The sequence below is a fragment of the Ambystoma mexicanum genome, chromosome 1p (genome assembly GCF_040938575.1).
Source record: "Ambystoma mexicanum isolate Mex_15411 chromosome 1p, UKY_AmexF1_1, whole genome shotgun sequence".
Taxonomy (NCBI): domain Eukaryota; kingdom Metazoa; phylum Chordata; class Amphibia; order Caudata; family Ambystomatidae; genus Ambystoma; species Ambystoma mexicanum.
The window spans coordinates 267,300,980-267,314,316 of record NC_090921.1 but is presented as its reverse complement, the minus strand read 5'-3'; the positions used below and the strand labels follow the sequence as shown (position 1 = coordinate 267,314,316).

General features: G+C 46.4%; 1 protein-coding gene across 1 annotated transcript in view; it reads left to right on the top strand.

Annotated features, from left to right (window-relative positions):
• PELP1 (proline, glutamate and leucine rich protein 1) overlaps window positions 1-8,541 on the top strand; it is a 1,000,849-nt gene extending 992,308 nt beyond the window's left edge. Inside the window, exon 17 of the mRNA XM_069646587.1 lies at window positions 8,133-8,541. Within this exon, the coding sequence (XP_069502688.1) occupies window positions 8,133-8,225 (93 nt within the window). The 3' untranslated portion in view covers window positions 8,226-8,541. The remainder of the gene's footprint in view (window positions 1-8,132) is intronic.
• The last annotated feature ends 4,796 nt before the right edge of the window (window positions 8,542-13,337 follow it).

Here is a 13,337-nt window from a genome sequence, read left to right as displayed (position 1 = left end):
GTTGTTTCCACCAACCCATATATGATTAGCATAGGTAGGTGCTTTGCATGAGCCCATGGCAGTTTCACATTTCGAGCGGTACCACTGTTTTTCAAACAAGAATGAATTATTCTCTAAAGAGAACTGCAATATGGGTAGAACCCATTAGGCTGTTTAAAAAACTGATCAATTTGCCATCTAAAAAATGTTTACAGGATATCAGACCAAATCGATGTAGAATGCTTGTGTAGAGCCAGACTACATCTAATGTTAACTTTTTAAACAGTCATTGTCCCATTGAATGTCTTGTATTTTGCTTACAAGATCTGTAATGTCTCTAGTCTTAGAGTTAAGTCTTTGAAGAAAGGTTGAAGGAAGTGGTCCAAGTATTTTGATACATTCTCCTAAAAAGATCCTCTTGAAGAGACTATTGGTCTTCCAGGTGGTACTTCACTATTGGAGTACTCGGAAAATCTTTCTTTAAGAACACTTCTTCCTAATCTAGCAAATTAAGATACTTAGATTCTTCAAGTAAAGCATCTAATTGTTTCTTGATCATTACCAGGCCTGTTGCCTCTATCTTCTCATAGCAGCTCTCTTCTGACAGTTGACAATTTGCCTCATCAAGGAAGTGTCCTTTCCCAAACAACTACTCCGCCCCCTTTGTCCGCTTGTCTCATGACTATAGGGCATCATGTTGTAAATAATCTATTGCTTTCATCTGGACTTTATTATAATTGGAGTGGAATGCAAAGTTACTTTCTGCTAGTTTCCCCAAATGCCTTATTACCAGCTCTTCAAACACTTCAATTTAATTTGAAGCGAAGTTGGGATTAAAGGTACATTTAAGTTTTAAAACACTTTCTATTGGTAAATCTTTATGTAGTCCAAATTTCTGTAGGATCTCTCCGTTATCCATCTCAGGAATGACAGCATCAAAACCTACTTCCTCCAGACTCTCCAGACAAATCAAACTGTTAAGATCTCTAACTGATAATGGACTCTGGGTTTCAGGAGTTAATGCTTGGTCCAGATCTCTCCGACCTGGTTCGGTCGCAAAAATCTTTTTTTATTTCACTCTGTAAATATTTGAAAAGGTCAATTCTAGTTTGTGCGGAATCAGTCACATTTCGAGGAGAAAGTAAGATCAAGTTTCAATACGGATTTGTTATCTTCAGTGATCACTCTGTTAGAGACATTAAAGACTTTTGTTTACAGGGTGCCATCCATTGTCCTCGTGCTCTGTTCCTTTGCCCTCTGCCAAAACAAGTTATCCTGTTGTGAGAGGTGTTGTCTGTTGCCTCCCCTGGTCTTCCGCTAAGGTAGAAAAAGTGGTACCCTCTACATAACTCATTGCTTATTGAGAATAGTTTGACCCATATAATAAAGGTCACTCCCAGTTCACACTCACCAGTAATGTTTTTTTCCCAAACAGGTTACATACTGCCAGTAGAGATTCATCGATCCTGATTTATCCACCTACCGTTGGTTTTGTGGGTGAATGACCATGTACAGACATTTATTGAGGGACTGAATCACTTTCCAAAATGTGTGGAGTTTGGTTGATCCCCACCATTATCATATGTATTACAGATCCATAGGTAGATGTACCTATTACTACAACTGCTTGCTGGTGTTTCAGTGACTGGTCTAGTACTCCAAGTGGATTTAGTCATCTTCCAACTGAGAGATAGGCACCCACAGTGACATCTTAATCTAGAATAGTATTCACATGTTTTATTGAGCAATTAGAGATATGGATAATTTCCCGTGTCATCCTGCTATTAGGTGGTGAGATCCATTGAAAACATTAAGTAACAAAATGGTTGTCGTAAGAGAAGAGATCTTATGGACTTTTTTACCCCGTGAAGTCAGCCAGGTGATTAAGCATGAAAGAGACTACCTCACACATTCTTATATACTAACCGTAATGTTTGATACCATTCTTAAATATATATATTTCGAGGGGATTGTGTCCTCCGATGTATTCCACATCTTTGACAGTAATTACCACAGCTGTGCTGCTTCGGAAAACTTTTTCGGCGTAGGTGTCCTGCGTCGATGACGTTGATACTCTCCCTCGAGGACCTCCTTCGACGGTCGACGTCACCGGATGTTATATCTAGGACGCACGTCGCCCGTAGCCTCAGTTCTGTTTTTTCTGCAAACGTGTTCGCTGCAGAATGTCGGCGCGCCCCGGTTCTTCTACTTTGTTTGCTAAAGTTGAGAAAATGTCTTCGTCTTCTTCTACCCCGAAGTCAGGCTTCAAAAAGTGTCGGGACTGCGGTTCCAAAATGTCAATTACGGACCCGCACAACGTTTGTCTGTGGTGCCTCAGTGAAAGGCACGGCACTGACTATTGTGATGAATGCCAGTCCCTAACTTTAAAGGCCTTGAGGGAGCAGAAGAAGTTGTTGTCGGTATGTAGGGTTGCTAAACCCCGTAAATCGAAATCTACTGGTCTTTCAACCAATGATTCAAGAGGAGACTCTCCGCCTTGACATAAGTCCAGGGGGGTCTTGTTCTAGGAGTGGGTCCTGCCATTCCTCTGCCTCTTCGAGGCATTCACGGAAGCGCAGTCACCGGTCGCCTTCCCCGTCCTCATCAGAGGACTCCGCCAGACGGCGGGTGGCTTGTCCCACGAAATGCTCATCGCCGGGCCGAATGGGATGAATTCTGCCGGCAGATGATGGCGATTTTCGAAATCACAGGGCACCGTTCCGTCTGCACCTTCGAGGGAAGCCGGCAAGGAACGCGCTAGAGCCACCGCTCGCACGCCTTCGGGCTCGGGCAGTCGGCGTGATCTGGAACTGTTGCGGTCCCGATCGGACAAGGATGATCACCACCGGTCCAGGTCCCGGTCCTCAGCGCCATCGAGACCGTTGGAGTCTGTGAGGCCTTCTAAGAAGGCATCCACGCCATCGGCGCCATATCCATCGAGGGACTCTCGAAGCTCTGGCTCCGAGGAAGTAGCCGACGCCATCGGCACCAAGGCCATCGAAGGACACGCTCGGGGCTCCGGCCTCGAAGCAGATGTCGAAGTCGTCGCCGCCTCGGTCGGCGTCCCTTCCATCGGCGCCCACGACGCCTTTTGAGGAGAATTTATCGGAGGTGCCCCGGAGAGCTGTGCAAGCTCTGAGAAAGGCTCGCAGCAAGTCTGGGCGGCCTATGTTTGACCCATACTCTGTTCCTCCTCGCAGGGTGGAATTATTCCAACGCTTGGAGTACATTTCAGAGGTGGAGGAAGGGTCTGATGAGGAGGAGGTTGTGTCTCCTAAGGTTCCTGATGACCTGTTCTCTTGTCATAGCCAACTGGAAGACCTTTGTCAATCTTTACATGACGCCAGTGGTCTTGACACCTCTCGGGAGGTTGAGTTTGGCAGGCCTGAGCCTAGTACACATGCTGCCTCCTCGTGCAGGCGCCTCATGTCGAGGGTGACTGAGTATTTGGGGTGGTCTGCTCCACCTGTGGATTTTCTGCAGGATGACCTGACCGATATATTGGACCAAGGTCCACCCACTCACCCGGTGTTGCCATTTCATATGGCTTTACAAACAAGGGTGGCGGCGGCTTGGACTGCTCAGGAGAGTCTCCCGGCAGTGAATAAGTCGCTTCCGAAAAAATACTGTGCAGCCAGTGGTGACCCCTGCTACTTGTCTACGCACCCCATTCGGAGAGTTTGGTGGTGCAGGCGGCTACGGCCCCAGCAAAGCAGGCTGCATACTCTACTATCCCTCCTGATGGGGACGACCAGTGCTTTGATGGTTGGGCAAAGAAAGTATTTTCATCTGGGGGTATGGTTTTAAAGGCAGCCAACTCCGTTTGTGCCTTGGCAAGATTCACTCACACTCTGTGGAATTGTGTTCCTTTGGCGGCTGAACATATTCCTGAAGGGGAGGAATGGGATGGTTTTCTAGCCCTCGTTCAGGTGGCAAGGATGCCATGTGTGAATCCGTTCAGTCGGGTCTGGACGTGGCAGACTGCGTCAGCCGGTCAATGGCAGAGAGCACTGTGATGCACAGGTTTGCGTGGTTGCGGAATTCGGGGTTTGCTCCTGATGTACAGTCCCGGCTTCTCAACATGCCCTTTGATGGTGTCCATCTTTTTGGTAGCATGGCTGACGAGAGCTTTGAGAGGTTGCAGACCTCCAAAGCTGCAGCAAAGTCCTTGAGCGCTGCAGTACGAAAACCTCCGCCTTTTGGTCCTAGTGGACAGCAATGGAGGGGAGGTTCCTTTCGATACTACTTTGGTAGATCGAGGGGAGCTGCCGGTCAAAGGGGCCAACATAGGAGTACCAGATTTGGAAAACAAGGTACTCGAGGTGCCAAAGACGCTCGGGCAGTTGCCTCTTTGCCCTCAGGCACTGCCCCAGCCACGTCAGCTCAGTCATGAGGCCATGTCCCATGGTTCGCCGGTTGGGGGAAGACTGGCACAGCATCTTGTAGAATGGTGTGCCGTTACTTCAGATGTGTGGGTTCTGGAAATCCTAGCCCACGGCTACTGTCTTCCTTTCCAGCAGAGGCCTCATGACAATCCACCGGGGAAGCTCTTTGAAGCGTCCGGATCCGCTCCTTGCGCAGGAGAGCCTATTCCTGCTGGAGAAAGGCGCCATAGAACTGGTGCCTGTAGCGGAGAGGAACTAGGGATGGTATTCCCCATATTTTTTGATCCCGCAAAAAAAAAAGACAGAGGATTGAGACCCATCATGGAATTGTGTGGTTTGAACAAGCTCCTCAGGAAGGACAAGTTCAAGATGGTTACTCTCTCAAGTCGTCCAGGCCCTTCAGCTTCAGGATTGGTTGGTGTCTCGACCTCAAGGATGCTTACTTTCATGTGCCGATTCATCCCAAGCACAGGAAGTACCTGAGGTTCGTGGTTGGTGACTCGCATTTTCAGTTTCGGGTCCTGCCGTTCGGATTGATCTCCGCCCCGAGGGTCTTCACCAAGCTGATGGTGGTGGTAGTGGTGGTAGCGCATCTCAGGAAAGGGGGGATTCACGTCTACCCCTACCTGGACGATTAGTTGATCTGGGTGCGCTCTCCCAAACAAGTCCTGGATCATCTGTACGTCACCTGCCACTCCTTCACAAGCTGGGCTTCTCCCTCAACTTAAAGAAGTCTCATGTGACACCTACCCAGCGGCTCCAGTACATCGGAGCAGTGCTCGACACATTCCTGGGGCAGTGTTCGCCTCCCCAGGTGAAGGCTCATTACATTCTGCAGATGGTGGACAAGTTTCAACGTGCCCAGAGTCTCCCAGCATTCGAGTTCTTGAGGTTGCTTGGCCTCATGGCATCCTGCATTTTACTGGTGCCGGAGGCCAGGCTGTGGATGAGATCTCTGCAGTGGACGCTCAAGATGCAGTGGTCAGTTCTCCGGCAGGATGTCGGATCCCGTTCAGATTCCGCCCTCGGTCACCCAGGACCTTCTGAGGTGGGCCTTCTAAGGAAATCAGTTGAAAGGGGCTCCGTTTTGGCAACCGTGGCCAGAGGTGAAGATCGTGACGGACGCATCCCTCACGGGTTGGGGCGGGTTGGGGCGCTCATTACAACAAGCTGACAGCCAGCAGTCGTTGGTCTCCGTCGGAGTCCAGACTCCACATCAATCTGTTAGAGCTGCATGCTGTCAGGCTAGCCCTGAAGGCTTTTCTGCCGTCTGTGCAGGGGAAGAATGTCCTGATTATGACGGACAATACAGTGGCCATGCACTACCTCAACAAAAGGGGGGGGCAGGGTCACTCCCACTGTACAGGGAGGCGATGCAGCTCTGGTTCTGGGCCATCCAGCAGGAAATTTCGATCTCGGTAGTTTGTCTGGCCGTAGACGAAAAACCGGCTGTGGATGCTCCGAGCAGGCAGAGCACAGTCTCACGAGTGGGAGCTGGCTAAGGAAGTTCTTTTGGAGATCTTCACCCTTTGGGGAACCCCACAAGTGGATCTCTTCGCCACCAGTGTCAACCGGAAGTGCAAGAGATTCTGCTCGCGGGAATTTACTCCAAGAGGAGCCTTAGGGGATGCGTTCGTAGTGGAGTGGTCCTTCCCATTGCTGTATGCGTTCCCTCCAGTCCCCGTCATTCCGCAGGTGTTGCGGAGGCTCGGTTCCCAGATGATCCTCATTGGTCCGGCATGGGCCAGGAGAGCTTGGTACCCGGACCTTCTAGACATTTCCATCTGCCCTCCACATCGTCTTCCCTACCGAGACGATCTGCTCTCATTGGAGGGGGTTCGAGTTCTCCATCCAGAGGTCAAGTCTCTCAGCCTTCATGCTTGGTATCTGAAAGGCTGAGATATAAGGATTGGGACCTCCCCGAAGACGTGATAGGTGTTGCTTTCGGCTAGAAGGCCTGCAACGAAATCCCTGTACCGTTGCCAGAAGTTCTGCGACTGGTGCAGGGTACAGAATGTGGATCCTTCCAATGTTCCATTCCTTTGGTTTTGTCTTTTTTGGTTTCTTTAGCCCACAAGGGCCTGCATGTGGGTGCCATTAAGGGTTACCTGGCGGCTCTGTTCATATTTAAGTGCTCATCTGAGGAAAGGTCTTATTTTAAGATCCCTTTAATTTCTCAGTTTCTGAAAGGGCTAACTAATGTGTTTCCACCGTCGCCTTTCCAGGTGCCGTATTGGGATTTGAATTTGGTTTTACAGTTCCTAATGGAAGCTCCGTTTGAGCCCTTACATTCTTGTCCATTGCGACTATTGTCCTTTTAAAACTGTTTTTTTTAGTTGCGGTTACTTCCGCATGCAGAGTGAGTGAGTGAGTTGCAGGCACTTTCTGCCAAACCACCCTTCACTGTGTTCCATAAGGACAGGATTGTCCTTGGGGTGCGGCCTTCCTTTCTTCCGAAGGTTGTGTCGGAATTCCATCTGAGCCAGAAGGTAACTCTTCCAGCGTTCTATCCTCCTCCACATCCTGGTAAGGAAGAGGAGAGGCTCCATAAGTTGGACCCTAGGAGAGCGTTGAGTCTTTCTCTCACAGATGTCCAGGCGTTTATTGGTTACGCTGGAAGGCGTTTACGTCAGGCTGTTTCCAAGCAGACCTTATCTAGATGGATCATTTTGACGATCTGAGTGTTTTCGTTTGGTGGGAAAGGGCCCTCCAGTAGGCTTACGGGCTCATTCTACTAGAGGTATGGCTGGCTCGACTGCCCTACAGAGGGGTGTTCCAATACGCAATATTTGCGAAGCAGCCACATGGGCCTCTGTCCATACTTTTGTGAAACATTATTCCTTGGACTCTATCCATGGGCAGGAAGGCAGTCCTCTATTCTGCAATTTGATTGGGCATTCTACGTCGGAGGACACATCCCCTCGAAGAACAAGTTACTTTCTTACCTGGTAACGTTCTTTTGATGGAATGTTCCTCCGACGTATTCCACATCGTACCCTCCCAGCCTGCCCCTCTACAGAATTTCTTATGCGATTGCAGCTTAAGTTTCCGCAAGGCTTTCTGTAGTCATACTGGCAGGAGATTGGTGCCACGCGTTCTGGGAAAAAACTACAACTGAGGCTACGGGCATTGTGCATCCTAGATATAACATCCGGTGACGTCTACCGTCGAAGGAGGTCCTTGAGGGAGCGTATCAACGTCATTGACGCAGGACGTCTACGCTGAAAGTTTTCCAAAGCAGCACAGCTGTGGTAATTACTGTCAAACATGTGGAATACGTCGGAGTAACATCCCATCGAAAGAACGTTACCAGGTAAGAAAGTAACTTGATCATTTTACTTATTCTCTAGACGATTCATGAAGTTTGAAGACATACATAAGATATTTGCGACTGATGAAAGGTTGATCCCGGAACACATTGAGATAATTTTATAATTACTTGTTGATCATTAAAATGAAAATATTAATTGATACAGTCCTGTATGGATAATTGGACTAACTATTGACAGATGGTTAGTATTTATGGTGTGCAGGGGACGGGAGTGTCGGACACTTGCGGACGCTACTCTTTTCTTCTGACATAGTAGCTTTATGTGCCAAAGCTGCATTTTTCTCCCTCTCACTCTGGTATTTCACACAATTCTGAAATGTACCCTAACATTGCATAAACATACTCTATAAAAATTGGTGTGCGTACTATAGAATTATTTTCTTGCTTGTGGTACTACATTTCACATACCAGGCTTCATTTCCTTTGTTCTCTTACAGGAGGAAATGAATGATGCAGAATCTATGCTTGCTGACTTTATTGACTGCCCTCCAGATGAGGAGAGAGACAGCCCGCCCGGAACCAGCTCGTAGCTCGTATGGTCATTTGTCCTTTGAAAAGCTTTCTACCCATAAAGCATGGGCAACCATCCAGGTGTTAGCCCAGGCTTGGGGAGAAAAACCAACAGACTTAACCAAACTGACCTGGTAAATGATCCAAAACACACAGACCAGAATTGGTAAAAATGTCCTGACTGCGTGTTCAGGAGTAGTAAGGAGGCATAACATCAGAACCCTGCCGTCCCAAGGAATTTACTGCCTCGTTTGTTTCATTTACTATTTTGTAATTATTTTTTCTAGTTCAATGTGCAGCAGAATACCTAATGTGAATAAAGGGGTCAGGAAATCATTGTTGCGTTTGGGAGAAATCTGAAGCATTAGTCTGGGAGCCCAGGCAAAGGTTGTTTGAGATTTGCAGTTTGTTCACATTGTCAGCTGATCCCTGCTCAGGATTCACATTCCTACCATCTTCATAACTGTAACTGATGGTTCTGTTAAGAGTTGGAGGTTGAAGAGACCAAGAGTAAGTATTAGAAGAATGTGTCCTCTAACTGCTGGTGCTGGGATCGCACAAGGCCTGGATCTCCCATGTTGGCACGGGTAGGTGTTGTCTTAAACCTTGTTTTGTGACATTGCTTGTGTTGATACATGAAGTAAATCAAGTTCTTCTAGTAGTAGAGTGAACAACATTTTATTTTTAGAAACAAATAGGTCTATTGCTACAAACAGTGCAGCATCTCTTGTTTTTCTAACCTTTGTGTGCGCTGCTGAGGAAGACATGGCCATTTTAAGGTGGTCAAATCTTGTATACTGCTGCAGCTAGTCCCCCTCTCGCTAGACTCATGGATGACCTTGCTTCCTGCAAGGGAACCAGCAAATGTTTGCATACATTATAAAAAGGAAATGTGATTGTATCACTAGATTGTTCCAGGACGCCATGCGCCTTTATATATATATTTTTTTTACAAACATGTTTATGGAGTAAATTTGATTACTGGATACAGCTCCTGTCATTCAGCAATGCCTTTTACCAACAGGCTTAGTGATTTATAATAATATTTCCCCCATCATTTTTTTAATTTCTTTTTCTGGCCCCCACTGGGTTCAATTTGCAACTTCGTTCCTCTACCTGTGGCTTTCAAGTACAGACTGCAGGCGATGCTCCTACAGTCATATTTCTCAATAGTTGACCTGCAATGTGTTTGCCCGAGCCAGTCTGTCCTGATTACCAGCTCAATTACTCTCCTTCCTTTTAGTATTTCAATGGTAGTCTTCCTTGGTTTCCTTTAATCCTTTCAGACCTGTGGAGTAATGTAAATGTGGGTCTCAAAAGCAAATATACGACAATAGACTCCTATAATTTTACTTTGATTTGTCCCTCCAACAGTAATTTGTTCTCTTTGGACATTTCATTATAACAATTGAACAATTACTCCTTGATCTCTACAGTGCTCAGTAGCAGTTTCTTCTCTTCGAACCCACTTTCTCTTCCTCATCCCTGTGATGCATACGTCACCCAAAACCTGAACCTGTTTCTAAGTTTCCTTGGTGCATAAATTCATACAGCCAAAGCATCCAAAAATGCCCTCGGATTATAGCTTGCGTAGGATTCACAGAATTACTGGTTAATTGTTGACAGTAGCAAAGACAGTTAACACTTATCAAGGTCCGAGGTTGGTACGGCTTGTTGCGATCCTAGTAATCGGCATTAATTCTTGCCAGCTATCTGCAGTGCCATGTAAGCCTAATACTGGATAGAGACTGAAATATTTCTTCATAATGCATACCTTTCACAGTGACTGTTTTGGCATTTCTGGAGCCTGCCTCGCACTTTCTCTCACGACCCTTGGGATTCCCTTCCAGTGGAGGTGTATTCCTTTTGGTGCAATAGGTATTTGCCCCAGTTAAGAACGGAGTATATTGATGGTCCAGCTCCCTTTAAATGTGTATTTGCTTGTTGAGGCATATCGACAAATGATGCACATAGAAGTATGTTGGCACATTTTGAGATCTGCAGAAGGCTAGTGATCTGGGACTTCTCATTAGATGTCGTTTCCCTGGACAATAACTCGGCAAAGGCCCTTCACGGAATGTTGTTGCCACCAACTAGGACAACACAGTACCAGCGTTCTGGGAGAAATCCACGAAGTTGGAAGCCTCATATGGCCGTATGGAAACTAAATGGCTTTTTACCATGTACTTCCATTTCAGATTATTGTAACTGTTGTAAACGCAAAAAGATCTATAAACCTCAAGGCTTTAGGAGTTTGTTTTACACTTTGTCTGAACCATTTGCTCTGTCAAAAGAAAACACAGGCATTCTACAGTTTACTTCAGGTTCATAACATCGTCTCTGTAGACCAGTATGTCCTTGAGTTTTACCATAGGTGGGCTTTACAATTACTTCCTGTGCACTTAGTTTTGGTTTGCAGTGTTTAATAATGGCGTACCCCTGCTTTTGGGGAATTATCCCTAAAGTACAGGAACAGCTTATGTCCCAGTCTCCGATGAGTCCCTACATTATTATTTGCTTCTTTCACTCCTCCTCAATCTTGGCCTTTCTGTTTGCATGCAAGAAACTTGAGTCTTCTCCACTGAACTATTTTTGCTGCCAAATTTGGACCGGTTTGCTGCTTTTTATTGAAGTTCAGGCCCATCGGAAAACACTGATCCACTCCATAGGCAGACAACTGCTTTTAATGCAGAAAGCTTTGGGCCTGACGACTTCTTGTATAATTGTAACCAATTAAAGAAGTGATTGAGACATATACAGTTGCGTCACATTGGTGCTACGAAGGCTCTGAGCATTTATCTTGCTCTCAAAAGCTCTTTTTAAGCTGCCACCCTTAAAAGGAGTGATTAAAATGCAGATAACCAACAGGAGAACATGACAGCACTGCAACACAATCTGTATCTTCTGGACATTGGGGTGGTTATTCTTTGCTCTAAATAATGAGAATCTGATATCTACAGTACTCCAGTCATGAGCTTGCTACCAGTCCTGGCAACCTGCAACCCTCCCATATATTTGGCCGACAACTAACAGCCCTATCCAGTATAATCGGGGACGAGGGATCATGGGCATCATAGGCCAAAGCATCTGCAGGGCCACAGGTTGCCCACCACTGATGTAAACATTCACAGCAGTCTGACCTTTCACTTGCATGGATGTTTGCTGAACTAAACAGTAGTATCCCTTCTGTGGTAGTTGTGGGGGAATCTAAGAATAGAGCTGCATATAATCCTTTTTGACACATGCTCTCCCTCTGCTGCCCAAAATTATAGTGAAGCCAATATCACACTGCATGCTGGTGCCGTAATGCACACATTTCCCCGTCTTCCATCCGAAGGGAAGAGACTTCCATTATTTTTTTTATGTTTCAAACAAAGGATCCTTTCACTCCACTGGTTCCTTGTGTTTTTGAACACACAATGGAAACTTTCACAGTGCCAGTCTCAGCCAGTCAACAAAAGCAGTGGATAGAGAATTGAGGAATTGAGAATTTGAGTTGCCAGTGAACACATGTCCAATATTAACCGTTGCTTTAAAAAAGCATTTTCCCTTATGAGCACTTAACACTACATTGTTATTGCATAGTCACTTGTTGGAATTTGAATATATTATTCTTAAGTTTCAAATGTACCTTTAATTACAAAAATCTTGTTTAAATGTGATACTCCGCTATCTCCTAGTTGGTCCTTTTAGTCCTAAATGTGCATGAACTTCGTCCTTGTTCTGAAGTTCTAGTACTGTTGCACTGCCTTCGTGCTGCTCCTTCTCTCTACTGCCCCCTTCCGTCCCCCACACACCATCACTGCACTGCTGATCCCCTGGCATCAGAGTAATTCAATTAACTGAACTATTTAAATAGGATCAAGCAACACCTGCTAGCCAGAAGGTGCAACCTTTATACCCATTCTTGTAACCTTCCCCCCCTCAGCCTAATCTACTCTAATCAGAAACACTGTTTGTTGGTTATATATTTAAGTTGTATTCATGTAGATACTGGGCCAGTGTCTAATGGACAATATTGCTGATGGATTTCCTCCTTCCACAAATTCCTTATCTTAGATAGATCTCCTCTAGCACCAGCTGTCTTTATAGATTTTCTCATACATCATTAGGTGGTGCAGTGCTGCTACACGACACCAGACAGGATATCAGGGACAGTATTTATAGATCCAGCAGCGCCCCATGAACTCAGTTCTTTTTCTGCACACTTTCTACTGTCATGCCTAATCCGAAGGAGTGCTTCAAGCCTTGCAAGGAGTGTGTACCACTGCAGATGTCTGTGTCTGATTCCCATAAGATATTTATTAGCTAGAAGCAGAGCAATGCACGGATGGCTACGGTTTGTGCCAATACATACCCAAGAATGCAAAGTCTCTGGAACTATCTTCTAAGTTACCATATGTCTGTGGAATATACATTCAGGTCTTGAGAAGAAAAAGCTGTGCAAGCAGTTATGCTCACCCAGCCATTCTTTGAAGCGGCACAATTCTTCCTCCTGCAGAAAAAGCTGTCACTAGTGCTTCAATTACTCTTATGAAGAATCAACACCTTAGATAACCATTCCCCACCATTTCCTCTGCATCTGGCGCAGTGGAAGAAATCCAGGCAGTAGATAACCTCGAATGGATTCCTTCCTCCCACAGATTCCTCATCTAGGATATCCCCATTCCAGCACAACTTTTCTTCTGAAACTTGTAACACCGCCAGCGGTGCTGTGTGAATCTGCGTCTGCTCTGCCCTACGCGCACGTGTTTGACCTGACACTGGGGCCAGTATATATTGAGGTGACGTGCCCTGTGACCTCTACTGCTTGGGTGAGGTCCAGAACACCCAAGATTGTGGGTTGTGCCAGTACATGAACCGGAAGGCCCTACGGGAAAGGGTGCAGTAGATCTTCAAGTTCATCCACAAGGCGAAGGGTGAGGCTCCACAGTCTTGTTCAAGGTCTCACAGCACGGGCCACCGCTCCGAGAACAGGTCAGTTCTGCGCAAGGAGAAATAAAAGAAGCATCAGAAGAGGTTCTGCACCCCGAGTAAGTCCTTGCACTGACACTCCTCTTTGCCTCGAAAAAAGAAGAGCCACCACTCCAAGTATTCTCCAGAGGGGCCTGCCCAGGTACCTTTTCCTAACC